General features: G+C 38.8%; 2 protein-coding genes across 4 annotated transcripts in view; one reads left to right on the top strand and one right to left on the bottom strand.

Moving 5' to 3' along the window:
• LOC109923488 (choline transporter-like protein 3) overlaps positions 1–10,658 on the top strand; it is a 60,763-nt gene extending 50,105 nt beyond the window's left edge. Inside the window, exons 12-15 of one of the 3 annotated variants that reach the window (XR_007263049.1) lie at positions 2,732–2,869; positions 5,097–5,333; positions 7,096–7,249; positions 8,604–8,703. Coding sequence is in view for 1 of the 3 variants with exons in the window: in XM_048601973.1 (XP_048457930.1) it covers positions 2,732–2,869; positions 5,097–5,333; positions 8,604–8,702; positions 9,983–10,000 (492 nt within the window). In the remaining 2 variants the exon portion in view is untranslated. Of the gene's footprint in view, positions 1–2,731; positions 2,870–5,096; positions 5,334–7,095; positions 7,326–8,603; positions 8,704–9,982 lie in introns of those variants that run through there. The other 2 variants (XR_007263050.1, XM_048601973.1) reach the window with 2 other exon arrangements.
• A 9,499-nt stretch (positions 10,659–20,157) lies between these two features.
• Positions 20,158–27,318, bottom strand: part of cnn3a (calponin 3, acidic a) — an 82,821-nt gene continuing 75,660 nt past the window's right edge. The window contains exons 5-7 of the mRNA XM_020534645.2: positions 24,993–25,109; positions 23,660–23,806; positions 20,158–21,638 (exon numbers count right to left, since the gene is read on the bottom strand). Of these exons, the coding sequence (XP_020390234.1) occupies positions 21,297–21,638; positions 23,660–23,806; positions 24,993–25,109 (606 nt within the window). The 3' untranslated portion in view covers positions 20,158–21,296. The remainder of the gene's footprint in view (positions 21,639–23,659; positions 23,807–24,992; positions 25,110–27,318) is intronic.

Genomic DNA, 27,318 nt, shown 5'->3' with positions numbered 1-27,318 from the left:
TAGTTCTAAGGAAGGGTCACCGGACCCGAAACGTTAACTCTGTTTTCTCCTCCACAGATGCTGCCAGACCTGCTGAGCTTTTCCAGCAACTTTGTTTTTGTTCCTGATTTACAGCATCCACAGTTCTTTTGGTTTTTATTTAGCACTTATTTGATATGTACAAATCCTAAAACTGCTTCCACCATTTTAACAGCTTCCACTGGCAATTTGACAGATATCCCACAGTTGCTGGTCCTCCTTTCGTAGGCCGAGAAATTTAGCTAAATGGCTTCCATGAGCTACCAACCATCTTATTGAGACCAAGGATTGCGTGTGCAGGTTTGAAACAGGGGTTTGGTCCTTTGCACACTGAAAGGTCTGAAGCCCAATACTGAGAGTGCGTTCGGCATGTTATATCTTCCTCTGCCCCTCCCCTGTGCATTCCCAAGAAAAGATACATGCCTGAATTTCTCACCTGTTATTTCTAGGTTATTTGCAAGAGAAGTTAGTGCATGATACTCTCAGGCATGAAAGTTTATTATCAGCCTCCATATACTGGCATGGAGTGGGTTGGAGAGAGAGGCTCCATGGGGTGTTTGGTGGGCTGAGGAGCATTGGAGGACCTCTCACCCATTCTACTAGTCCCAATGATGCTCAGACATCAGAGTTTTCAGCAGCATGTGGCAGACAGGTACCTAAGGTGCTTCTCTTGGGCATGGGCATCTGAGAGCTGGGTCAGCACCTGGGCTATCAAAGGTAAATAATCCAGCCTTCCACCTAAGATTCTGGACCTTACATTTTGGGAAAGTTCAAAATGGATTTGCAATTTGACGTCGTTTTTAGGGAAACCTTGATTTCTTCCATTACAGATTTTCTTAATGCTCTTTTTTGTCACACTGCTGCACCGTTTTTTTAATATGTATACAGAATCAGAAAATTGTTGTGGTGCAGAGTGAGGCCATTTGGCCCAAGGTGCCTGCACCAATTTTATTTCTAGAGCCAATCTCGTGCTTTTCTGCATATCCCTGCACATCAAACAATTTCTATCCAAATACAGTAATCCAATGTCCTTTTGAATTCCTCAATGAAGCTGCTGCCACCACAATTCCAGACAGTGCAGTCCATACCCTAACTACTCACTGAGTGAAAAAGTTCTTCCTAAGATTACCCTTTCTTGTTTTGCGCATCACTTTAAATCCACAGCCCCTCATCTGTTCTTCTTCTTCAAGCGGGAACAGCTTTTCCCCATCTACTCTGACCAGACCGCATATTATTTTAAAAACCTCTGTCAAATCTCTTCTCAGCCACTTCATCTCCGAGGAGCACAGTCCCAACTTCTTGAACCTATCCTCATAACTGAAGTTACTCATTACTGGAACCATTCTTGTGAATCACTTCTGTACTCTCTCCAATGCATTTACATCTTTCCTATAATGGGGCACACAGACTGGTACATAATACACCAGCCTAGGTCTAACAAGTGTTTTGTGTAAGTTTAATGTCACCTCCCTGCTACTGTACTCCATGCCCCTATTAATAAGGCTTAGATACTGCATGCTTTATCACTGCTCTCGCTACCTGACCTGCCACCTTCAGTGATCTGTGCATTTATACAACTAGGTCCCTGTGCTTCTGTAGCCCTTTTTGAATTGTACTCCTACGTTATACTGTCTTTGTGATTTTCCAACCAAATTGCACCATCTCCCTCTTCTCTGCAGTGAACCTCATTTACCACTATTTGCTGACTCCACCAATTTGTCCTTATTATTCTGGAGTTCCACATTGACCTCCTCAGTTCCAAATTCTTCCAACTTTAGTGTCATCTCCAAACTTTGAAATTGTCCCCTGCACACCATTGATCCAGATCAATGACATATATCAGGAGAAACCAGGCTCCCAGTACTGATCCCTGGGGGTTCTTCCTCTTCCGGCCTTAAAAAAATCTGTTGACCATGTCTTTGTGATTCCTACCACTCAGCCAATTTTGTATCTACTTTAACAGTACCTGTCAATTGCACTTTATATTACCTGTCAGTTACACTTAACAGTAATTCATACATCCTTAAAATAAATATTGTGATTGTGATGCTTCATTAAACTCATCAGTTACAAAAGGCTGGGATTCCAAATTTATTTTTGAAACTATGCCTTAGTTTTAGTTTCTACCTGATCCTGCCTCTATTATTTTAAAAAAAATGTCTTGCTTATTCTATCCCAAGTAATTCAGTTTGGGTATAATCAGGAGAGTCCATTTAACTTTTTTTTTGTGTTGATGGTGAACAGATGAAAGTATATTCCTCTGATCCCAAACTAGTGAACCATAGGCTTGACATGACTTCTGAGGATGAAGCTGCAATAGTTTGCCCAGGATTCCACAACAGACTGCTATGCAGTGACCCCTTCTGAAAAGTGAATGTATCCAGCGAGAAATGCAAGGATTGATATCCAACACAGTTTGGTTCATCTCACTCGCTGTCTTGGTTCGCACATGTAAATTGGGTAATTGTGGTATACTGATGTGAACTGAACAGCAAAGAAACAAGAGGATATTAGAAGGGGATGATAATGTGTGTTGTTACATGGTAAAAGCAGCGAGGGCACTTTCTAATTATACATTTTTGTGGGAAAGACAAAAGAAATAAAGATGGTAAAAAAAAAATTTTGAATTTTCACCGTGTTACTTTAAAACTACTTCAATATCCGGAGCATCAGGTGTTTTATATGTAGCCCAGTTGTACCTTTTCTGTTTCAGAATGCATACATTGCAACTGCAATCAATGGGACAAATTTCTGTACCTCGGCTAAAGAAGCTTTCTTTCTGATTGTAAACAATGCGCTGAATGTGGCAACGATCAACTGCTTTGGAGACTTTCTTCTGTTTCTTGGAAAAGTGAGTATTTTAATGACCACTGAGAGGCTGCCACTTGCATGCTGTGAAAGTGAAGGGTTTTGCTAAATATTGGTGTTTACTGTGAATCATTCTTTGCTTTGCTATTCTCACAACTAAGAATATGTCTCCTGTAAAGAGATAAAGTTGTCATACTCTTACTAGACCATTGGGCTGATCTCTCATTAGAGAGAGGTGATCGGTGGTGATTTAACCTTAAAGGTCACCATACCTCAGGCAATGGGATAGGTTGAGAAGGAGAGTCCTTCATAGTAACCTCAGCAGGTGTGGGAATTGAACCCACGCTGTTGGCATCACTTGTTATTCTTACTGGGATCAGTGTGACATTCTCTATTACTTAGAGTTCAAAACTTTTAATTATATTGGGCAGATCAATGTCTCACTGAATACTTGATAATAGAACTAATCCAATATCATTAAAGTAATATCATACATAAAAATTAAAACTTGCGTCAAATACTATGAGGAGCTTTGGAATTTTAAATGAAAGGTTGCATGTAAAGCAGGTTATTGTTGCAGACCATGGTCGAGCTTGTAATCAAAATGGGACTGTAACAAAGGGTGAATTGAATCCTTATTTTGGTTGTGCAACAAAGCTTTATGTATAATAACCAATAGCCGATGGTAAAATCAAATAGGCTGTTGAGAAAAGTAATATAAGGTCAGAAGTCACACGATACCGGGTTATAGTCCAGCAGGTTTATTTGAAATCACAAGCTTTCGGCTTGCCAGATGAAGGAATAGTACTCTGGAAGCTTGTGCTTTCAAATAAAGCTGTTGGACCACAACCTGGTGTCGTGTGACTTCTGACTTGTCCACCCCAATCCAACCGCAGCACCTCCACATCATGGCTACTAGCAAAAGTGATATAGCTAGACGTTGGTAAGGCCATATTTGGAGCACTGCATGCAGTTCTGGTCACTCTAGTATGAAAAGGATATAATTAAACTAGAAAGAGTGCAGAAAAGATTTACTAGGATGCCTTCTGGACTGGAAGATTAGAAGAGGCTGGATAGACTGGATCTTTTTCCCTGGAGTGTAGGAGACTGAGGGGTGACCTTATAGGGGTCTATAAAATCATGAGAGACATAGATAGGGTAGATAGCCAACAGCTTTTCTCCATGGTAGGGCAGTCTAAAGCTGTAGGGCACAGGTTTAAGGTGAGAGGGGAGAGATGCAAAAAGGTTCAGAGGAGCAATTTTTTCACACAGTGGGTGGTGAGTGTCTGGAATGGGCTGCCAGAGGTAGTGATGGAGGTGAGTACAATTTTGTCATTTAAGAAACATTTGGATAGGTTCATGGAGGGATATGGACCAATGCAGGCAAATGGGACTAGATCAATTGTTGAAACTGGGCAGCGTAGACAAGTTGGGCCGAAGGGCCTAGTTCCATGCTGTAAACCTCTATGACTCTAACCTGCTGCAATCTTCTTAATCAGTATGTTTTGTATCATTTTTAAAGCTGCATCATTCAGAGATATAGGCCCCTGTGATTGGTATTGGCGATATAAATAAACTGCAATCTAGAATCTGAAGGCCAAACCCATTCTATTACAGCACTGAGGGAATGTCACATTCTCAGAGTTGTCTACTTCAGGCAAGGGATTGAAACTGTCTGGCTGCAGCAGTTCTTGAGGTAGATTTTAGAAATTACTGTTGCATAATTTAGGGAAGATGCACGTTTGCCACTTGTCCTGACTTTTGTTTCGATCTTAACCGAGACTGGTTCCACAACAATCCTACTCTTACCCAACCTTCTTGATTGTGTTTCCCTGAATGGGTTGACAGAGAAGTGTCAATAATAGCTAGACCTTCCTCTTCTAACTCATGTCAAACGTATCAACCCAAGTGCTGTCTCAAGATTAACTAACTCAACAAAAACAGGAAGGAATGTAGGGTGAAAAATTAGAGGGATTGCCGAGTGTTAATTCAATAACTCTTCATGGTTAGAATGATTCAGCTGTGATAAACCCACTGGGCAATTAAATATATGAAGTGATGTTTCCAGTGAATTTACTGTGAGACCTCACATGGAAAAATGGCCACTTTAGTGAGGTACCAGGAAGGCAACCAGCTTGCTATATCCCAACAAGGAGAAAATAAATTGACCAAGAAAATGTAGTTATGCAAATAGTCATCTTTAGTGAGTAGCGGAAATTTGCGTGATGTTTGTCTCAGTAACATGCATCAATATGTTTTGTTCTTTTCAGGTATTTGTTGTGTGTTTCACAGTCTTTGGAGGCCTCATGGCATTTAACTACAATCGTGATCTGAATGTTTGGGTAGTCCCACTTATTATGGTGTCCTTTTTTGCCTATTTGATGGCACATTGCTTCTTGTCCGTATTTGAAACGGTGGTGGATGTCTTGTTCATGTGTTACGCTGTTGATCTGGCAACGAATGATGGGTCAACTGAAAAGCCTTACTTCATGGACAAGGAGTTAATGGTGAGTATTAAAGGCTAATTTCCACTCCCTCATTCTGGAATAAATCAAAATGGGGTTGGAGACGAGGGGAGTTGCACTGAAACATTCTACAGCGTTCAAAACCCAGAGGGACCTGATGAATTCTGACTTGAAAGCCCCTAAAACACCTGGGAAAATCCAATAAACAGGGCAACTCATCAGAGAAAAACTCAGCAACATACACAACTGTCAGAATTTCTGAGGAACTGTTCCTCCGATCACAGGCTCTTTCTCTACTGTGCTAGTTACTGATAGGCTCACTGGTGGTAAAGGTGGAGAAAGAAGGTGGAGAAAGAGAGACTGCAAAGGAGAGAGAACAGTTTTCAACCAATCAATGAAGGAATACTCAGCTAACTAGGAACTGGCAAAACTGTATTTCACTGGAGTAAATATTTGTTTGCAAACAAATGTGGAAGCTCCAGTTTTCAGGAGCTACTGTATTGTGAAAAGATGATATTGTAACAAACACACTCAATTGTTAAATTTAAATCTAAGATTGAGATCTGAGCTGAAGAAGGGTAGTAACTGGCTAAAATTTTACAACTTTTTGCATAGGAAATGGCAATACATTAGGTGTGACCTCACCAATTGCTGGAAGATTTGTCTAGGATGATAGCTATTTGTATATAGAAGTGTGTCAGTTATTTCAGATTTTTGTTTGTTGATCCTACCTGATGGTAATACTAAAGTCAAATACTTAATTGAAAGCTGGCTTAATGGGATCATAATGAATCATTTATTTTTGCAGTTTGAGGTTGTTGACTTGTTGCCAAGCTGGCTTGTTCTCATTCAGATGTTTCATCACCATGCTAGGTAACATCATCAGTGGAGCCTCCGATGAAGCGGTGTTATTCTACTCCACTTGGAATTTATATTTTTGGTCCGTTATGGTGAGGAGCGTCATTTCCGGTTTTGATCTGTATGGGTTTGTACATGGGGTCCAATTCTATATGTTTGTTGATTGCATTACGGGTGGAGAACCATGCCTCTAGGAATTCCTGTGCGTGCCTATGTTTGGCTTGGGCTACTATGGTTACCTTGTCCCAGTTAAATGAAGGCCATCAGTTTAACTGGGACAAGGTAACCATAGTAGCCCAAGCCAAACATAGACATGCAGGGGAATTCCTAGAGGCATTGTTCTCCACCCGTAATGCAATCAACAAACATATAGAATTGGACCCCATATATAAACCCATACAGATCAAAACCGGAAATGACACTAATCACCATAACGGACCAGACAGTATAAATTCCAAGCGGAGTAGAATAACATTGCTTCATCGGAGGCTTCACTGATGATGTTACCTAGCATGGTGACAAAATGTCTGAACGAGAACAAGCCAGCTCGGCGAGCAAGTCAACAACCTCATCCACAACCCGAGCTACAGATCTTCGCCAAAACTTTGAATTTTTGCAGTTTGTCGCTGAACATATTCGCATGAGGCTACCAATTGAAATTAACAAAAGAACAAGTTTACTTACTCCATGAAAAGAAAGCTATATACAAATAAGACAGTTTATAAAGATCCTGACATAATTAACAAAATAATGCAGTCTTGTTCACTGCAGCATCCTGTACAGATACTTAATCCGAGTTCAGTATTACTTTTATCTTAGCCAGCCAAGTTAAAAAAAAATTTAAAAACATTTCCAGTTCAGAGGGCTTGAATTCCTTTTCAAGGCTGATGTCCTAAAAAAAAACTATCCAGTTCCAATGGTCTGAACCTGTTTTAATTTCTGACAGCTTGAAGACTTCACTAATGACCTGCAGTTCTGCCCAGCTGAAACTATTCTTTTAAAATGAAAACCAGATTCTCCTGAACAGAAATTTGCTTCTCAACTCAAACCAATAGTGGCTATGCTGTATGTCATAAAAGATCAAGCTCCAGGACATCAATGTAAGAGTTCCTCAGGGTGGTGTTCTAGATCAAACTACTTTCACATCCTCGTCAATGACCTTGCCTCCTTTCTAAGGTCAGAAATGGAGATGTTTGCTGATGATTGCACTAAGTTCAGCACCATTCACTACTCCACAGATGATAAAGCAGTTCACACCTAGAGTAGCAAGTCCTGGACGATATCCAGGTTTGGGCTAACAAGTAGCTTAGCCCTAAGTGCTAGTCATTGACTAGGTCCAAAGAGAACCAAATTTCCAAGTCATCTCCCTTTTTTTTATATTGACTCCTCCTCCTGCTTTCTAATTTTTGAGCCTGAGATCCAGGATCCTGTAACATTTCAACTACTTCTACTTTTTGTTCCAAATCCCTAACTGACGTGAGTTTAAATATCTCACGTCAACATAGATTCAAAAGGTATTGCTACTCCTTGATTGCATCACCGAATAAGTTAGTAACAATGAAAAAGGAGCCCCTGATAACCAAAAGGTAGCCCCAATGAAATCTCAAAAGCCCTCAAAAAAAGTTGATTGATTGATTGATTTTATCATCATGTGTACCAAAATACAGTGAAAAGCTTTGTTTACGAGCGGTATAGGCAGATCACAGCAAGCATGTACAGATCAAAAAAACTAAGTTTAAAGTTTAACCCGTAAACTACTGTCTTCAAAAATTAACTTGCTACTCAAAATGTTAGGCACTCACAAACTGAATGAAATGTAACATCCTAGATATTGTTGCACTTTAGAAAAGCACCTTGTACAGAAATATTGAAAGCTCACAAATGTCCAATTATAATTTCATGAAACATTGCTTCAACTCAATTTGAAATTACGTGTATTTTTAATAAGTGCAACAAATAACTTTCCTGTTGCTCTCTGGATTCCTTCCAGATCAGCATATTAAGAACTATCAGACCACTTGTGTGTGTAAACACTGACTTACTACTTCAATAACTCAGAAGAGCAAACATAGTTACTGTGCCATGAACTGCAACTAATGACTGGCACTTAGCTCATGCTCATTAATTTCAGGAATGAGAGACTTTCTGGGGCAAGGCATCCTTTCAACAACTTTGCTGAAGTTGCTTTTTATTAAATTATTGATTTATGCTCCAAATGATGGTCCGTGGGACCTTGAAATATTTGTATTGGTTTACTACCAAGGCAAAGAAATGTTAGGAGTGAAGGCCCATTTAATAATTGGCAGCACCTGCATTCTGTGTGTTTGTGTGTGTCTGGTCACCATGCTGCCATAACAATTACAGGTTTATTTTGACTTTTTATAGGCATAAAAAAACGGGAAATATGATTTGTTCTAAGAACTCTACTTCTCTAATACTTTTGCTGTTTTCTAGGAATTTATTGGTAAAAGCAATCAAAAATATAAGAGGATTAGTCGAAATAACACAGACAAGCTGGAAAATAACCAAAACGCAACACAACTACTGCCAATGGTCAGTGTAATAATCTGTTCCAGAGTATGTTAAACGGCTGCACAGGCACTTCAGTTCTAAATCCTCTTAAATGATGTATGTTGTGAATTCCATGTATTTAAAATAAAATAAATGAGGTGGATATAATTTTATCTGTCACTAAACAGCAGGTATGTTCCTAAGTTTGTGCTTGAAGTTATAGGTATCCATGCATTAAGTGTTATGGACTAAGTTTGCCTGAAAAAACTACAGTATTTAAATTGACAGTTTGAAGGTAGGGGCTCATCTTATCCATTCTACAAAGAGCTGGGGGTTTTAAGTTGTGCTGTTAGCAATGGCTTCCAATAGGAAACAGAACTCAAAAACTTACATTTATGTAGCAACTTTTCAATAGGAGATGGATAGACTATTTGGCTATTGTAAATGGAGAGATCAAGAAGTAGTAAAGTACAGTTAGTCATGAGAAATGAAATTGGTGACTTCAACCAAAGGAGGAGAATTAGAATTGTTCTGAAGGGATTTAGACAGGAAATTATGGGGAGCAATGGCACACAAAAACCTGATGAGAGAATGGAACATTAGACATGGGGTACGAGTTGAGGGTGGGTTTTTGAGAATAGTAGCTGTATAATGTCAACTTTGGCATAAAGAAAAGATCTGGATTTGGTTTTTAGTGAAGGAGATTCTGATAGGAGCGTGCAAGAAGCTACAGGGTTTTTTTTTTTAAAAAGTCAGGGTTAGGAATAAAAGGGAAGCTGGAGTGACTGGAAAATATATATATGCACCTCATACTTTGTTGCAGATGAGGATGGAGATATTTTGTTAAGATTCTGAAATTGTGCTTGATCTCCAGGGTAACGCTCAGAAGCGAGATGCATGCTGTTACTTGAGATGGACAAACCACATTTGGTTGAACAACCAAGCTAATCAAATTCCAGGTGCACTCTAGTCTGCAGCCCTCAGATATGTAGGTGAGCATAGTTCAGTGTAGATGGGCGTGCTTTACCATCAATGCATAGAATTGGGAACATTACTGAACAGCGCAAAAGTGTTAAACAATTTATACAGCAAAAACACAGCTGATGTAGTCTAGCCAGGATTTTCTGGTCACCTGCCCCATAGAATCAATAAAGAGCAGTCATAGGTGATATGGCAGCTACATATGCAAAACCACAGTAACTTATGAAATCCTGTCCTTGCCACGTTAAAATGTTCATTGAGCATAAATATTTTATTGTGTAGTTAATGTATAGTTCCAGACATCACACCTACAAATTAAAATGTTATTCTTTTGTTTACAGGGCACAAATACAGCTTGATTGGTCTCGATTGAATTGGATAATCAACATTCAGACATTTTCATTTGATTGCTGCAAGCTAACTGGAGAACTGAGCTCTACTAGCAATTGTCTCGTCCACGCAGATGTATTTTGATACATTGAGCAATAATTTTTTTTTAAAGAATGTTTTGTTGTTGTTCAGACACTCACCAGATGCTGTAACACCCATATCCCTTTCATAAGCTGAAGTGTGAGGAATGCAGGGACCTTATGCTATTTAATCCACAGAGAGCTAGTATAAAACAGAATTTCTTATATTCACAGGTAACATGCCCAATGATATTAGCTCTAGGTTGGTTCCAAATGTTTCCCCAATGTCCACTAGCTGCCTTGCTAAATGACTGGAAATGCTAACACCTATCTTCTGGGGAAATGAATATATTGACTGAAAATGTTATCTTTAAAGAATATTTTTAAAATGTGTTAATTGAGCTAACATATTGATGGATTGATTTCAAATACTGGGTAAGCAACGGCCTTGTGGTATTATCGCTAGACTTAATTTAGAGACCCAAGTAACATTCTAGAAACTGGAGTTTGAATCCCATCATGACAAATAATAATCTGGAAATAAGTTGAATGATGATCATGAAAAACCCATCTGGTTCACTAACATCTTTTAGGGATGAGAATCTGCCATCCTTGCCTGGTTTGGGCTTCATATGACTCCAGACCCACAGCAATGCAGTCGACTCTTACCTGCGCTTTGGGAAATTAGGGATAGACAATAAATTCTGGACCAGCTAGAGACATCCAGATGCCATGATGAATTAAAAGCAAAACAGAAATTATTAAATACATAAATATTTTCATTGCTATTTCAAAAATTTCAAAAAAAAAAAGGCTTCTGACTTCTACAATTAAAAAAATACAAGTTTACAATTAAAAAAATGTTTTGAAAGTTTTAATATTAACATTAAAGTCTTTTTATCTGTAATATGATGTTGTAATAAAACATTAACATTGCTTTCTGATCCCTTCTATCTTTATGAATACCAGCAGCCCCCACCCCTCCGTCATGTTAATGCTCAAGCCTTGAAGTCCTGTTTGAGCTGTAGTAGCGTGCTTTTTTCTGTAATATGGGAGGAAATACACACAAAGGGTGTTAGAGGTTTGGAACTCTTCCACAAATGGCTTTTGATGCTAAATCAATCAGTTGTTAGTTTTAAATGAGAAATTTTTGTTAAGCAATGGGTATTAAAGGATATGTGCCAAAGGTAAGTATACAGAGTTAGACCACAGATCAGCTGTAATCTCAGTGAATGGCTAAACAGACTCAAGGGACTGAATGGCCTATTCCTGTTCATATGTTTCTTATGAAATTAAAATGAAATTAACAGCCTTGACTTGCTATGAAAAATGGTACTGTGTGTATTGTGAATTGTGTGTAATTCAAGTTTAATGTCTTCAAGTTTGATGTTAAATTAATATCAAACCTATGTGCTTACTAGTCCTAAGCAGGAAAAAATACACTTGGTAAGATGTAGATGTTAAAGATTTTTTCACTTATAAAACTGCCTTTAGTACTAATACTTAATGAGTCACTTCTATTTGATCATCTACATTACAAATATTTCACTCAACTGAGCACAAAAGCTTACTTAGATTGAGTAACCCCAATGTTAGCTTGACATTGTAATTTGAAGATTTTATATTTCATAAATGAAGCCATGGATAAGCCTATCCTTTCAAAGGACATTACAATTCATGCATTACAAGAGTTCATTTAAGAAATGCAAGAGAGTAATGTACTTTTTTTAAAAAACCCATTGATATTAACGGATGAAGCCCTTTTTAGTAATGTATCATAGTACAGAACAATTCGTTAAAATACTGTTTATTCTATAGCAAATCTCAGTGAATTTAAATTTGTGTCTCATATTAAAAGTTGCCATTATTGCAATGGATGAAGAATTGTAAGCTCTTACGATTTACACACTAGCATTTCAGCTCAAATGCCAGTTGTACTAAAGTCAGTCTGCTTTATCCTGCATGTACAAATGATATTGGGGGAGTCTCAACAGGGTGAAAAACAGTGTGCTTAAACAGATTTGTTTTAACCATCTCACAAAGTATGTGCACATTAATTTCAGATCACATAAGATTCACAGATTTTCTCAATGATAAAATCTAAGTGTCAAATCTAGTGGAATTCCCCAAGTGTTTTTTTTAATGTCAATGATTCTCATTTGTATTTTTTGAAAAACAAGATATAGAAAGTTATTCAAGGGGCTAATGAGAGAACATTCTTGTCCTATCTCTATTGTAGTAGTACTGGTACTTTGAGACTAATTTGCATGTCCTTTGTACTCTCAATAACCTATAAACAGAAGGCAGTTATTCTGGCTATGCCCTAAAGAACGACATACAAAAAAATAGCACTGGTTGAATGTGGTGGTAGATGAAGAGTTGAGAAGCCCAGGACTAAAGAAAATGATGTACATTTGTACAGCGTCTTTCATGAATGTAAAGCATCTGATGCCAATAAAGTGTAATCACTTTTCTAATATAGAATATGCATTTTAAACTAGGACTTTACTGAGTGGATCAATGGCTTAGAGCTCAGTTAAATTGTCCTAGATAGTGGTAAACACTTAACAATAGATGCATTGTTTAGCCTCATTACTACCAGAACATCTAAAAGAAAATGGAACTCAATTTTACCACTCTGCCAGCTATAATCTAGAGTTGGCTGGCTCCCTGCCACTGAGCGGCAACAATGCCATGCTGTGCTAAAGAACCTGAAGCACAAATTCAACCATGAAAACATCCAGCAGCAGAATGCAAGGTCTTAATTAAAATGCCAGTACCTCATTTTAGAAAGTTACTACTTTAATTCTGATCAATCTATGCGTTTAATGTTTTGCATGCTGTTTTAAATGACTACCCCTAAGAAAATTGTGACAGAAGATAGTTTTAGAAAATATTTTCCAAAGGAAATGTCAGGAGATTATGTAAACTGAAATTCCAACAGCTGCTTTCATTACCATCTTACCCACCATACTTTGTTTAGATAGAGTTCCCAATTAAATTACTGATTAAAACTAGTGAACTAGACAACAAAACACAATTGCACAGAATTATGTATTGTTACTGGCTAAAAGTTTCAGTATATTGTTTCCTTCTACTTTTGTAGGAGATAATAGTGTTGAATTGAGAAACTAATGAGTAAAGTATGCAGTATTTGGTTCCATTTGCAACTCTTCAGATAATTAAACCATCCATGCAAGATCACATGGACTGTAGTAATCCTTTCAGGCAGGACACCATCACTTTGTCAAAGACAATTAGAGATGGGCAATTTGAGGCCAGGAGAGGAGTGCGTATGGTATTAATCACTGGGGCCTGTGGTTTTGGCAGGTCTGGTCACAGGCAGTACTGTCCTCAATATGTTTGCCAAAAAAAGGAAAACAGCATGGGCACTGTGCTCTGGGATGAAGTTCCAATCTTGAAATGCGATTGTCCTAGCCCCCGTTTTGACAGAATGCATTCTGGATAATGTACCATCCTGGGTCACTCACTGGCTCTTCCACGTAGGCACTATAGCGTTGAAGAATAATAGTGCTCAATATACACAAAAGGCCCCAATTCAGGATCTACTGGAATGGGTGAGGAACTGCTCCTCCAATCAGACAGTTTGATTCTTTCACTTGCCTATCCTCCTAAACACAGAAAAACAAAACAGCCTGTGATTAAAATAGCAGTGAGCAGTTGGGAAAGCGAGTAATGACAGTGAGGGAGTCATCAGGAGATCCTGAATCCATGCTGTAGCTGACATTTGCAAGGACCTGGGAGCCTCGAATCGAGAGCCTTTTGCCTGAAGCGGAGGCCAGGAACCTGGGATTGGGTGCCTTTTACCCAAAGCAGGTGTGACTGGGGGACACCTTTTGATTGGCTCGTTTGTTCAGTCTACCATACAGTGGCAGATTGAGTGTGCCTGGATAATACTTGAGTATTTTGTCAGGGAATGGGAGTAGGGAACGAGGTAATTGCAAGAGGCATGTGGAGAGAAGGAGGAGGCAGCAAGAATGGTGAAGGATGGAGAGATGTGGAAAAGGTGGCAGCTGAAAAGACAGGTTAAATAGGAGAAGGTCACTGCAAGGGAAACTGTCCAATAAGTTGATGGAGCAATAGGTTGCAAGGGATGTGCAGAGAAAAGAAGTTTCAGAGTTAGTAGGAACTGCAGATGCTGGAGAATCTGAGATAACAAGGTGTAGAGCTAGTTGAACACAGCAGACCAAGCAGCAGAGGAGTAGGAAAGCTGACATTTCGGGCCTAGACCCTTCTTCAGAAAACTGAAGAAGGGTCCAGGCCTGAAATGTCAGCTTTCCTGCTCCTCTGATGCTGCTTGGTCTGCTGTGTTCATCCAGCTCTACACCTTGTTATCTGCAGAGAAAAGAAGGCTGTTCGTGAACCAAGGAGATTGCAAATGATTTAGGCAGAGGTGGTTAGAGGCAAGAGTAACAGGCATGCCACAAAGGGGTGAGGGAGGGACAGGAAACAGCATGGCTACAGAGATAACAGTTTAAACCTGTCAACAAAGGAACATTCCAATAACTGGGTATTGCTGTTGTTAATGGACTAGCATTCCAAAGACCAAGGGAATGTTTTGGTGACTTGGGTTCAAGTCCCATTACAGTAGATGGTGTTATGTGAGTTCAATAAAATCTGGAATTAAAAGGTGTCAAGTGACTGTGAAATTGTTGGCAATTGTCATAAAAACCCATCTGGTTCACTTAATGTGAGGCCATTCTTACCAGGTCTGACCGAGATGTGACTGCAGGTTAACAGCAACGTGCCTGACTTTTAACTGCCTTCTGAAATAGGCTAGCAACACACTCACTTGCACCAACAATGACAACAGCAAGCTCAGCCCTGTTAGGGCTGCATAATCCTCCTTACTAACTCATCAGAGCTACAGCCAAAGTTGGGCATTGTCTGTCAGGCCTAGTCAAGCAACAGCCTGACAGCCACATTCTCAATATCATACTATACCATGTCCCACACACCAACACTAGCCCTGGTTATGTCATGAAATCAGTCCAGAGGTAGCTCGCCATTGTACACAGGAGGGTGAACGTTACTCGAAGTCTGCAATGTTAACGATCCCATGAAGTTTCATGGCATCAAACCAAGCATGAGCAAGGAAATCTCTGATTACCACATACTTCCACACCCTTGCCAATAGATCAGTATTACTCCATACTGAAGAACACTTGGAGAAAACATCGGTGGCAAGTGCCCAGAATGTATTCTTGTTGAGGGACTTCAATGCTCATCACAAAGAGTGGCTCAGCAGCAGCACTATTGACTAAGTTGGTCGATTCCTAAAAGACAGTTGCAAGACTGGATCTACAGCAGGTGGTGAGGGAACCAACAAGAGTGAAAACCATACTTTAGCTCATCCTCACCAATTTGCCTGTCACAGATTCTTCTATCCATAACAGTACTGGTTGGAGTGACCACCACACAGTGCTTGTGGAGATGAAGTCCCAACTTCATATTGAGGATAGCCTCCAAGGTGATATGTGACATTATGACTATGCTAAATGCAATTGGCTTTGAACAAATCCAACAAGTCAATCAGTGGTACCATGGCCAATCAGCAGCAGCATTTAAAATCCAACACAATCTGCAACCTCAAACCTGGCACATTCCCCACTCTAACATCAAGCAAAGAAATCATACTTGGTTCAATGAGTGAAGAAGGGCATGCCAAGAACAGTGCCTAAAATGAGGTTGTCAACGTGGTGAAGCTACAATGCAGGATCATATACATGCTAAGCATGTAAGCATAAGTGATAGGCAGGGCTAAGTTGTTCTACAACAAATGGATCAAATCAAAGCTCTGCAATCTCATATCAGTCAAGAATGGTGGTGGGCAATTAAACTCACTGGAGGTGTCAACAATAGAAATATTCCCTGCCTCAGTGATAGGAGAGCCCGCCACATTAGTGCACAAGAAAAGGCTGAAGCATTTGCAAAAATCTTCAGCCAGAAGTGCTAAATGGATGATCCATTTCAGTCTCTTCGAGGGGTACTGATGCCAGTCTGTGGCCAATTCAAATCATTCCACATGATATCAAGAATGGGCCAGAGGCACTGGAATCTGCAAAAGCTACAGGCCCTGACAACATTCCAGATGTGTGCTCCAAAACTTGCCATGGCCTTAGCCAAGCTGTTCCAGTACAGCTATAAATGGGCAATCTTCCATATTGTCAGGTAAATGCCAAAGTATGTCCTGCAAATAAAAAGCAAGACAAATTCAAAATGGCTAACTAACACATTCTATCAGTAACACGATAGATGGCATCAACAGTACTATCAAGCAGCACTTGCTTAGAAATAACCTGCTCAGTGACACTCAGTTTGGGTTCTACCAGGGCCACTTGATTCTTGATCTCATTACATCCTCAGTTCAAACATGGACACAACATGAAGATCTAGGCCAGCATTTACGGCTCATCCCTAGTTGCCCTTAAGGTGGTGAACTGCTTTCTTGAACTGTTGCAGTTAATTTTGCAATGGCTTTGCATGTACAAATTTTTGAAACCCTTTTTTTGTTGCTAACATATACCTGTTTTCCCAATTTACATATTTATAGGGTCGAGAAAATTAATGCTAATTTAATAGACAGGTGATGATTATTGTGGATATTGCTGAATTCTAATTCTGCTAATGTACATGTCCAAATGCCCCATACATTAACAGAAATAATGTTACTAAGTGACTGCGTCATCTAATGAAGGTGTTTGTGAGAATCAAAAAGAAGCAATCGAAAACTAATAAGCACCCCCAAAAATCATAAAACAGCTGTAAAGAAAATCAAGGGGATCTCCTGGGGGAAAAAAAATTGCAACCCATTTCCGGTGCTGCAGTATTTCCAGTATTCTCCTCTTATTTGCTCCATGCTGGGCATTTGTAAATGTAGTTACTTACAATTTCAACTGAGAAAATATTTACCATTCAATTGCAAAGGTTATGTTTTCATTACCAAAGCCCAGTTGTGTGAAAAGAAATAACATCATGCAGGTTGATAGCTTAGTACTACTGTGCTGAACTTATTTTGCCATTTTGAAGTAAAACCAGGAGTCATGTGATAGTAAATATATCACTATTAATATTTATCATACAATTGTCATTTGCTGTGCTAGCTGAGAGGTTCAAGTCTCATGGATGATGTAATAGGGGCAGGTTCAAAACAAGCAGAGCTAATGAAATGATGAATGACCAAATTGTGTGTGTGTAATTTTCAAACAAAAGGTTGCAAAAGTGTCACACTGAAATTTCAGTACTTGAATTGGTTTGTAAATAGAATGAGTTGATTTTTAAATAGAATGAGTACAGACGCATAGAAAGTATAGTGTACAGAAACCTACATAAAACAGTTCAGTTCCACTTTGACTTTGCATTGCAATTCTAGCTGCTGAAAGCATGTGAAGCAGAGGATTAAACACTTGGGTGGCGATAGAGGAACAGCTGAAACTGGGCCCCTGATTTTCTCCCTGGCTCTACAGCAATAAATGCTGGCCTAGCAACAATGCCAAAATCCCATAAAATATAAATGAAAATTAGTTTGTTTGCTTCTGTTCTACATGTTGTTCAAAAGGTTTGTAGATGAACAGGCTACACTCCAATTCTTTTTGCCCTGATAAACATAGCAGCAACTCCAGTGTTCACGGCTATAGGTTACCACATGGGCACCAATTGCTCTTACAGTTATGGTGAAGACTTTACTAATACACTATTTAAATAATTCATTCATCATTAAATATTAGCTTCTATAAAGGCAAAAGCTTTTTCAATGCAAATACATCCACACTGCAGTTTGTGAAAGTACTAAATTCAGGTTCTAGTCAGGCACAGCTTCATTTACAATGACTGTTGGAAAATCTCATGAAGCCATCTCCACGCTTGAGTTGACAGGATGCAGCTCTCCCCAAAGAGATAAAATCAACATTCAGAAACAGAGAGGAGATGATGATACTGTAACATTCTCATGTCCAATTGAATATTTAAATAAGCAATGACAGCATGAGTAGGCCAAACTGCCCTTGACCTTTCTCCAGAATTCAATAGGATTATGGATGCCCTGATTTTGAACTCAACTCTACTTTCCTGTCTGTGCCCATTAACCCTGTTGCTTTGTAGATCAAAAACCGGTCTAACTCAGCGTTTGATATATTCAGTGACCTAACTTCCACTGCTCTCTGTGGTGCAGATTTCCAAACATTACCTCAGAATCTTCTGTTTCAGTTGGATCACCTCTCAATATTCTAAACATCAAAAGCTATAGGCCTGAAGTGTACAACTTTTCCTCATTAAGACAAATCCTTTATCCCAGGAATCTGCCTAAGCCTTCCATGAACTGTCTCCAATGCAAATATATCCCTCCTTAAATAAAGAAACCAAAACCACATGCAGTACTCTAGACACTGTCCCATTAATACAGTGTACAGTTATAATACTTTTATATTTCGTTAGGTGGATAAGCACCTAAGCACTGTGAAAATCTGATTTGACACTGCACTGGATTTACCAGTCATTTTATGTCAAAACGGTATATACAAAGCGCTTCGAGGATGGAGTGTCTCTATTCTTCCTTCCAGAGTCAGATCATGTTCCTTTTCTCCCCATGGCACTGACATGAGCAGTTGTGTCTTCAATGAATGCTAAATTGCTTTGCACCGACACTAAATTTATCAATGATACCAACACGTTTATTTTCCACTAAATACACAGGAACAGAAAGTTGGACAAAAACAAAGTTGCTGGAAAAGCTCAGCAGGTCTGGCGGCAAATAAAGTTAACGTTTTGGGTCCAGTGACCCTTGCTCAGAACAGGTCACCGGACCTGAAACGTTAACTCCGTTTTTTCCTTCACAGATGCTGCCAGATCTGCTGAGGTTTTCCAGCGACTTTGTTTTTGTTCCCGATTTACAGCATCTGCAGTTCTTTCGGTTTTTATAGAGAAAGTTGGACAGTAGGCCTGCTCTGCCAGTTAGTGTGATCATGGCTGATCATCTAAATCAGTGCCCTGTCCCCAGTTTCTCTTCATACCCTTTAATCCCTTTAGCCCTAAGAATTATATCTATCACCTTCTTGAAAGCAATGTTTTGGCCTCAACAACATTGCGGCAGAGAATTCCACAGCTTACCAGTCTCTCGGTGAAGAGATTTTTTCCATCTAAATGGCCTACACTGTGTCCTTAAGTCGTAGCCCCGGCTATGGACTTCCTGGTCATAAGGAACATTCTTCCTGCATTTACCCAGTCTAATCCTGTTAGAATTTTATAGCTTTCTATGATACCTCTTCATTCTTCCAAACTCCAGCAAATATAGATCTAATCAATCCAGTGTCGTCCCATATGTCAGTCTGGCCAACCCAGGCATGCATGGTACAGTCAAGATTTCAGCCTTTGTAGCATTTCTGGCTCATATCGTATTTAAACTATTCAAATGGTACAACTGATTGAAATACAGGTACAGCACCTCAAATAAGACTACCTTGGGACAGAAGAGGTGTTAAATTTTGAGACTTGACAGTTTTCAGTGGCAATAATCCAACATATTGGTATGTTGTGTAAATTGCTCAGTAAGGGCTGTGCAATATAAACATCATTCTTAACAAGAAACCTTACTTTAACTATTGGGTACGCTGCAACTCTGATGCAACTTTGTAATAGTTCCAAGTCAGATGCTCTTCTAAATGATAAAAAATGATAAATGCATTAAAATTTCATTTAGAAATTAACAGATCTGAAACATTTCAGATTACATGTTTTGGTCCTTAAGGGTTTGAGAATGGAGGGGTACATTTTGAGACTCATTTCAAGAATCAAAATCAATAACTAAATTTTCATCAGCAATTACTGCAAAAAATCAATATTGATTACATATAATGGAAGGTTAGTTAACTCTTCTTTATAATAAAGAGTACATTGTGTGGCTCAGTTACACAAAAAATAAATTGCAATTCATACTGACGTAGATTATTCACTTAGGAATTAATCAAATCTAAAAATGAACAAAATGAACAACTTGCACTATACAGTTCTTCAACACGGAAAAGTGTTCCAGAGCCACAGCAAAAAAAAATCCAAAAAGGATAGACAATTATTTCTAAGCAGACAAGTTGTCTCTATAGTAATTTTTATTCACAAAAATTAACCATACACAAAGACATTTATGCCAAAGAAAATGGCAATAAATACAAAAATGAGGAGAGAATTCCTACATGGATAAAATATGGCACATAAGTAAAATACACTTAATCTAGAGCAAAAATGGGAAAAAAAAGCACTGCATTTCATAAAGTCCCTTTTTAGTACAGATAGCTGTTCAATCATCTAACTTTGCAAATCGTTTCAGTCACTTTATTTGGTTAAATGTAGTGAGAAGAATGATTTCAATTTTCAATTACATATTTTTGCCTCCACACAGACAATATCCCAATGGTACTAAACAATGCATTACATTGAGGTGAATTGTTTTAAACTTAAGATTATTACCCTACATATTGCATAACTAAATTTGTTGTCTTAACAATTCAGAACGTAAAGGTTTAAGGCAGGATTAGCTTTTAAGATTTGAATCCCAGTACTTTAACTTTGATCCCATTGTAGTTTTGAACAGGCCCTTTTCTTATTTGCAGCTGTCATGTGCCATTTCACTTCTAACCTTAGAAGAGTCATTATCCATGAACATGACATTCTTCCCAGTTTTTATTTTAGGTTGTGCATTTGAAATGGCATTGGTCCCATACAAAAAACAATTATGAAAAGTTAGAACAAAATATAAGACTAAAGGATATGACAAACAGCTAGCTGTAAATGCAGATTTAAATTGTTTCAGCTCCTAATATTTGAAACTACATCATAGCTGACAGCAACTTGGTGTAGCAAATAATGGACTGTGTTTCCTCCCAGAATCCAATCAAACATACTATGCAAGGTGACGGCAATTAAAGTCAACACAACAGTTTTTAATTGTAGGAAGGTGCCAGGTATGATTTCTAAATGCTGATTTTTTTTTCTTTTAAGTCCAAGTGACATTGAATTGTCTCCAGTAGTTAGAAGTGGTAATTACTGTCACCAGCAAGTGGTAATAAAAAGGATAGAAAAGCAAGACAGCAAATACTGCTTTTATGGATTAGCTGTGCAGAGAAAAAAGGCAGCAATCCAATCTTTTGGACCTTTAAATTCATGGAAGACTGTGTAGCAAAACCAAAGCTGTCTAGCTAGTTCACAAAGGCATAATGGGTCATAATACTGCTCTTTAATAATCAACACCGTGATCAGAATATTCAGCACGGTAATCTCCTTGGTACTCATCCTGATACTCTAGGGGATAATCATCAGGGTATTCACCTTGGTAATCTCCATCACTGTATTCTGAACCATTTGTTCCCTGGCTTCCATTGTGGATTATAGGCTCAGTTGGTGTGGCACAATATTTGGAGTCGTACACCTGCCGTCCAAGGCCATATACAGTCATGCCTGTTTGAGAAGCTCCTTTGTTAGTGCCCATCTGCAGCGATATTGTTGAAGTGTCACATTTCTCTGTCGACACTTTTTGGTCATAGATGTGTCTTCTGGTACCCGGGGCTGTCATACCAGCCTAGAAAGAACAGGAGAGGTTGGAATTAAGAATGCAAACAGGGCATTAATACAGCTGTGAAGTAAGTAGTAGCCACAATTAACAAACTGCAACACAAAACATACTAGCAGAAAAATCTATGAAAATATGACTGCCAAAGCCAGAAATACAACATCTGGCTTTTCCCAAATTCCTAGATTGAAATTCAAAGGCATTCCACCACCACTCGCTGCTTCTCATAAATGGTTCGATAAAACATTGTGCAAAGATTACTTAATATACTTGTGCACATAATCATTTAGAAGTTTAATGTTTGGGTTGGAGCTCTCAAAAGATGAGTACACACATTAGGCTTTGAATTTAGCATCAGCATGATGCCAGGTCATGTCATTAGAATCCATCACAAATTTATGAACTTCAAAGAATTCAAATTTCTTGCTGATCAAGGAGCTAAAATAATTCTTGGGATGGAAGAGTAGGAGAAATCCAAATTGGAATCCAGCACCTTATTAAGAGTGCATTTTCCAATGCTAGCAGCACTTCTCTTTTGCGGGCAAAGTAGCTGAGGTGGGAGCATGAAATTTAGACCAGAGAAATAGACACCCAGTTAACTTCCATGATTATAAGCAGCACGATCAACCAGCTGGGGATTGAACAAACCATAAAGGCTTAGAAACCAAATATTTTCAGGCATCACAAGACCCTTCAGCACCCGTACGTAGTAAATATCCCAACTCAGCTCAATACGGTAAAAACTATGCTTATTCGCAAATATGTAAAGAAAATTATCTTAATGTCCAATTCACAGCATTCCCTGAAACATTAAAATTCTAACGCCACCTCAAATGGGAGGCTGCTCAGAAAAATTAAAGCTCATAGGGCAGAGGAATGAGAGAGTTGGATGCAACATTGAGGGTCAGTGATCATAAATAATTAAGGTAATGATCAACAGATGTTTTTGTGAATGGAAAGCAGTTTCCAGTGATATTCCACAGGGGTCAGTGTTGTATCCCTTGCATTTTTGCTTATTAATTTATCATTTTGATTTAAAAATTTTAAACATGATTTGGAAATTTGCATATGACAAAAATCGGTCATGTGATTGACAAAGAAGTGGATGGCTGTTGACTGCTGGATGATATCAATAGCTTGGCTAAATGGGTGGAGAAGTGACAATGGAATTTAATTTGGAGAAGTATAAGGTCATGCATTTGGGAAAGCAAACGAAGCATGGAAACACACAATAAATGGTATGGTATGGAGAGTAGTACAGGTAGGTGCAGTGCACCCCCACAGGTCCCTGAAGGTGGCAGATGGGTGATAAAGATGCCATATGGGGTTCTTTCCTTCACTGACTGAGGTATTGAATACAAAAGCAGGGATACAATGCTGGAACTATATAAGACAATGGTGAGGCCACAACTGGAGTTGAGTGCAGTTCTGGTCATCAGATACAGGAAGTACATAAGTGCTTAGAGCGCAGAACAGAGGAGGAGAGGAGTGTTGCCAGGGCTTGAAAACCACAACTATGAAGAAACATTGGACAGGCTAGGAGATAGTAGGAAGCAGGGTCCAGACCTGAAACGTCAGCTTTCCTGCTCCTCTGATGCTGCTTGGCCTGCTGTGTTCATCTAGCTCTACACCTTATTATCTCAGGATTAAAAGCTCAGCAGCTTTTCATACTTCCTGCAACATTTGCAAACATTCAGTTCTGATGAAGGGTCACTGGACCCAAAATGATGCCAGACCTGTTAAGTTTCTCCAAAATGTTTTGATTCACAAATCCAGGTTTGCCAAGCAAGATTCCTACTAAACAGCATCACCTTTTATTGGTTCTTATTGCGAAAGGTGGGAGAGGAGATGCTGGGATCAAAAGACATCTTGGTGTGAAAGTAATATGCAGTTGGTTATGTGCAGTAACTGAGCAGATATATAGAAAGATTGTCACAAAGAAAGATGTATGCAGCATATTATTCAAAACCAGGTTGCTGACAATTTTGAATGCAGCATGTGATAAAACATAAACGCGGTGAGTTACTTACCTGACTGGCACCTTTGTTTGTTCCCATCTGGAGGCTTATGGTTGTTTGATCGTAAGGTTTCTCAGTATGAGTCTTCGGATCATAAAGGTGTCTTCTAGTGCCATAGGCTGTCATACCTGCTTGGCTAGCACACTTGTTGGTTCCCATCTGGAAGCAAATAAGTTTGCTTAATGTTACATCAAACTGAAGACATGTGCCTTAATACAAGAGTGTCATCAACATCTCAGTTGAACTCAGACAACATTAATCTTTCTAACAGGATTCTAAAGGACCATGTCTAGAATTTTGCCGAGCCTGACCCACTGGTCAGAGAACCAGTAGGGAACTCAATTTCCTCGGGGCAGAGCAACAGGAGAGTGTGAAAGCAGCCTGTCAGAATCGGTGGACACCAATGGGTATCCATACGATAAGGTCCATGGCGGCAGTTGACTTGCCAGCCAGAAGTTGCTGTCCAGAGGCCACAAGCTTGTCATTGTCACCAGCAAGAATGCATCTGCCAGGTGACCAGGCCATCACCTTGGATCCTCCAGTCAAATAGTGGTAGGGTGGGGCTGCAGGGTGGGAATAATCAACAACCATACAAATCAAAACTGAGGAAGCAGATCCAACATCAGTGCTTCCCAAACTTTTTTCCACTGTACCCTTATTGAGGCTTTAAAGGATGGGGTATATTTCATTTGGTGGAGGAGGTGGAGAAACGGTGGAAGATGACAGTAGAAGAGAGATTTGACAGCCTACTTTTGACTGGCCTTTTTGTGTCAGAAATAAGACCTTGGTCAGTTAGGCTGTGCCCGTTACTGTAAACGTGCAAGGATTTAGTAACTGTTAACACTTGAGCAGAGCTATGCAGACAGAATAGCTAGCTTTGAGCTCACCTGGGGTCAAAATATTTTTTAATCACCAAGGACCCCTCAAGATTTTCTTGAGGGCTACATTTTCATTCTCACTAGCTCCTTTATTAGGTGATACAGTCACTTCTTTTAAGTGCTAACTTAAGATTATTTGAACTCACTCAGAAGCAGAATTAGAAGAATTTAACTATTTTCAGAAAACATTACCACTCAATTAAACAAAACCACAACATGCAGGGAAACACCACATGATAACAGGTGTAAATTAGTGTCATTTTTTAAAAAATTGTTGCTAATAATCAAAATGCCATCTCCATAAATTTGTTAACTATGGGCTGGGGAGGTTACAGCTATTTAATTGCACGTTTATTTCTAACAGTCACTGTACTCGCCCCCCCATTTTGCTTGATCTCACTTTTGCACTGACCTCAATCCCATTGGAAGACAAAACTACCTCACAAATGCAAATAATCAATGGCTACCTGAAGTCCAATTACACTTTGTCCAGCCTTCAGTTTTTCCTCCTTGAAGTGCCTTTCCTGTTTATCTGCATATTTAACACCAATGTCCATTCTTGTGTGAAAGCCTTTCGTTTTTGCCTGCTCAAAAGAAATTAAGTATGATGACATTAAATGCAGGCCTGAAGGTAACTAACAATTCAAACAATGCTTCCTTTTGAACAATATTTGAAAGCAACTTACAAACAATAACAGCAAATTTACACATGGAAATGAAGACTAAAGGAGGAATGGAGTCAAACAAAACACAATTCTGCAAAGTAGTTGCCTATGGAACGGCTTCAGAATCTACAGGTGAACTCCAGTAATAAATCAGAAATATTCCTTGTATGTAAATCAAATTTATCTAAATTCAATCAAAATGACACTTTAATTTCTCCCAATGCTCTCTACCACCTTACCACATGCTCTCTAAGTTTAACTGCTAAGGGAGAAATATTCTTTTTGCCAATCTGCTTAGTCAAAAACCTAGTCACAACTTCCTTAGTGAAACTTTGAAGGTAGAAATTTCAAACTTGCAAATAAAACAGATTTACTTTAAATGTTTGTAGTTAATTGATGTTTAATTGCCTGCCTCATTTTATGTAAACATTACAGCACACCGTTTTCTTAGTCACCCAATTCCTCCTGTTGATTATGAGCCAGCTGAAACTACTACTGGACAAGTCAGATCCCAGAATGAAATCTGGTTTGACAGGTCATATCTATTTGCTTGTCATTTAACATGGCAGTCTTTCACTGAAACATGAACATGACTGCAAATTTGTTTTCAGCAGTAAAACAGAAAGTTAAAGCACAAGAAGAATAAAATTAAGATCAATCAAACCAAGCTAAATAAGTTTAAAAGTTTTCTAAACATGGCAGGACAAAATCCTATGTATACCACAGTATCATCACTGGACAGTTGCTCAAAATCCACAGAAATTTTTCTTCTCTGTTCAATCTGTAGGTTTGACTTAATTGCTTCTTTTCAGTTCCTGACCTGTAGGCTGCAAAGTCCTAACCAAACACTCCTGGTCTGGACGTTTCACAAACAACAATCTTACACAGAGGCAACTTATTCCCGTAACTGTTATGAACAATCTCATCTTTTAGCAAAGACTATACTTACATCTGACTTCATCAGGTCTCCTTCCAACTGAATGACCAATTTTTTTGAACTAAATTTTAAAAATGCTGCTCAACCTAAATTTTGTTGAAGCCAGTAGATTAAATGTATCCAGTCTCTTGTCATAAACTTCAGGGGCGCTTGCTGCTCTCTCTGACACACACAGGCTTTAGAGTAATCATTAAGACTGACCCCATTAATTTTTAAAGCCCATTACAAAACCAGACAAACAGCCTAATTTAAAACACAAACCCCAAAGCGTTATATAAAAATCATACATCTTTCATCACACCTCCCCAAAAGAAGGAGAAGTTATATTTTAAGACAAACTTTCATTTTCCAGCATGGGTTCAATTCACAAACTGAGGTTACCATGAAGGACTTTCCTTCTCAATCCTGCCCCTCGCCTGAGCATGGTGACTCTTAGGTCAAAACATCACCAGCTGTCTCTCTCTAATGGAGGATAGCCTATGGTCTGATAGGATTATGGCAATTTACATCAACTGAATTTCGTGGTAACCATATTTGTAGAAAAGTCCAAATGCACTCCATTTTCTTCATACTTGCTCTTGAAGAAGTGTCCACTGTAACACTGTCTTTTTCAGGCGCATAAATGATTTTTAAATTGCACGGTTGAAGGATAAAGCTTCTTTGAAACAACTGCAAGTTTCTGCTTTCCAAAAAAAAATGCTTTGGTCCAAATGGATAAGAACTTCTATCACATTGTTGGGAATGCATATAAAATCAATATAAGACATTCTGTCCTTAAATTCAAAGGAGCCATGGCATTTAAGAAGTTCAGAACAAACATTCAATAATATCCATTAATGCTAATATTTCATAAAATTTCAGACTTTGTCCTAGGTACAAGAAAATCCAAAATAGCCCGGACTTACAATTCTTTTGGTGCTGCTTGGCCTTGTATAACAGTCTGGCCCAAGTCATTTTTGCTTTTACAAATTCATTCTTCACCAGATTTATAACCAAACTTGATATTTGTAGCTGATCAAACAGTTCAGTGAAGTAGAGATGTTTTTCCCCAACTGGTTGTATTCAGGCAGTGTAAATCACGCAGATACGTAAGCTCTCAATTACTTTACACGTTAATCATTAGGACGCTGCTGGTACATGTTTTGCCTCAAACAGCCTGACTTTGCACTCAAACTTTATTACAAAAGTTGA

This window comes from Rhincodon typus, chromosome 10 (assembly GCF_021869965.1).
Source record: "Rhincodon typus isolate 14 chromosome 10, sRhiTyp1.1, whole genome shotgun sequence".
NCBI lineage: Eukaryota > Metazoa > Chordata > Chondrichthyes > Orectolobiformes > Rhincodontidae > Rhincodon > Rhincodon typus.
Note: the sequence above shows the minus strand (reverse complement) of the source record. Positions and strands in the feature narration are given on the sequence as shown.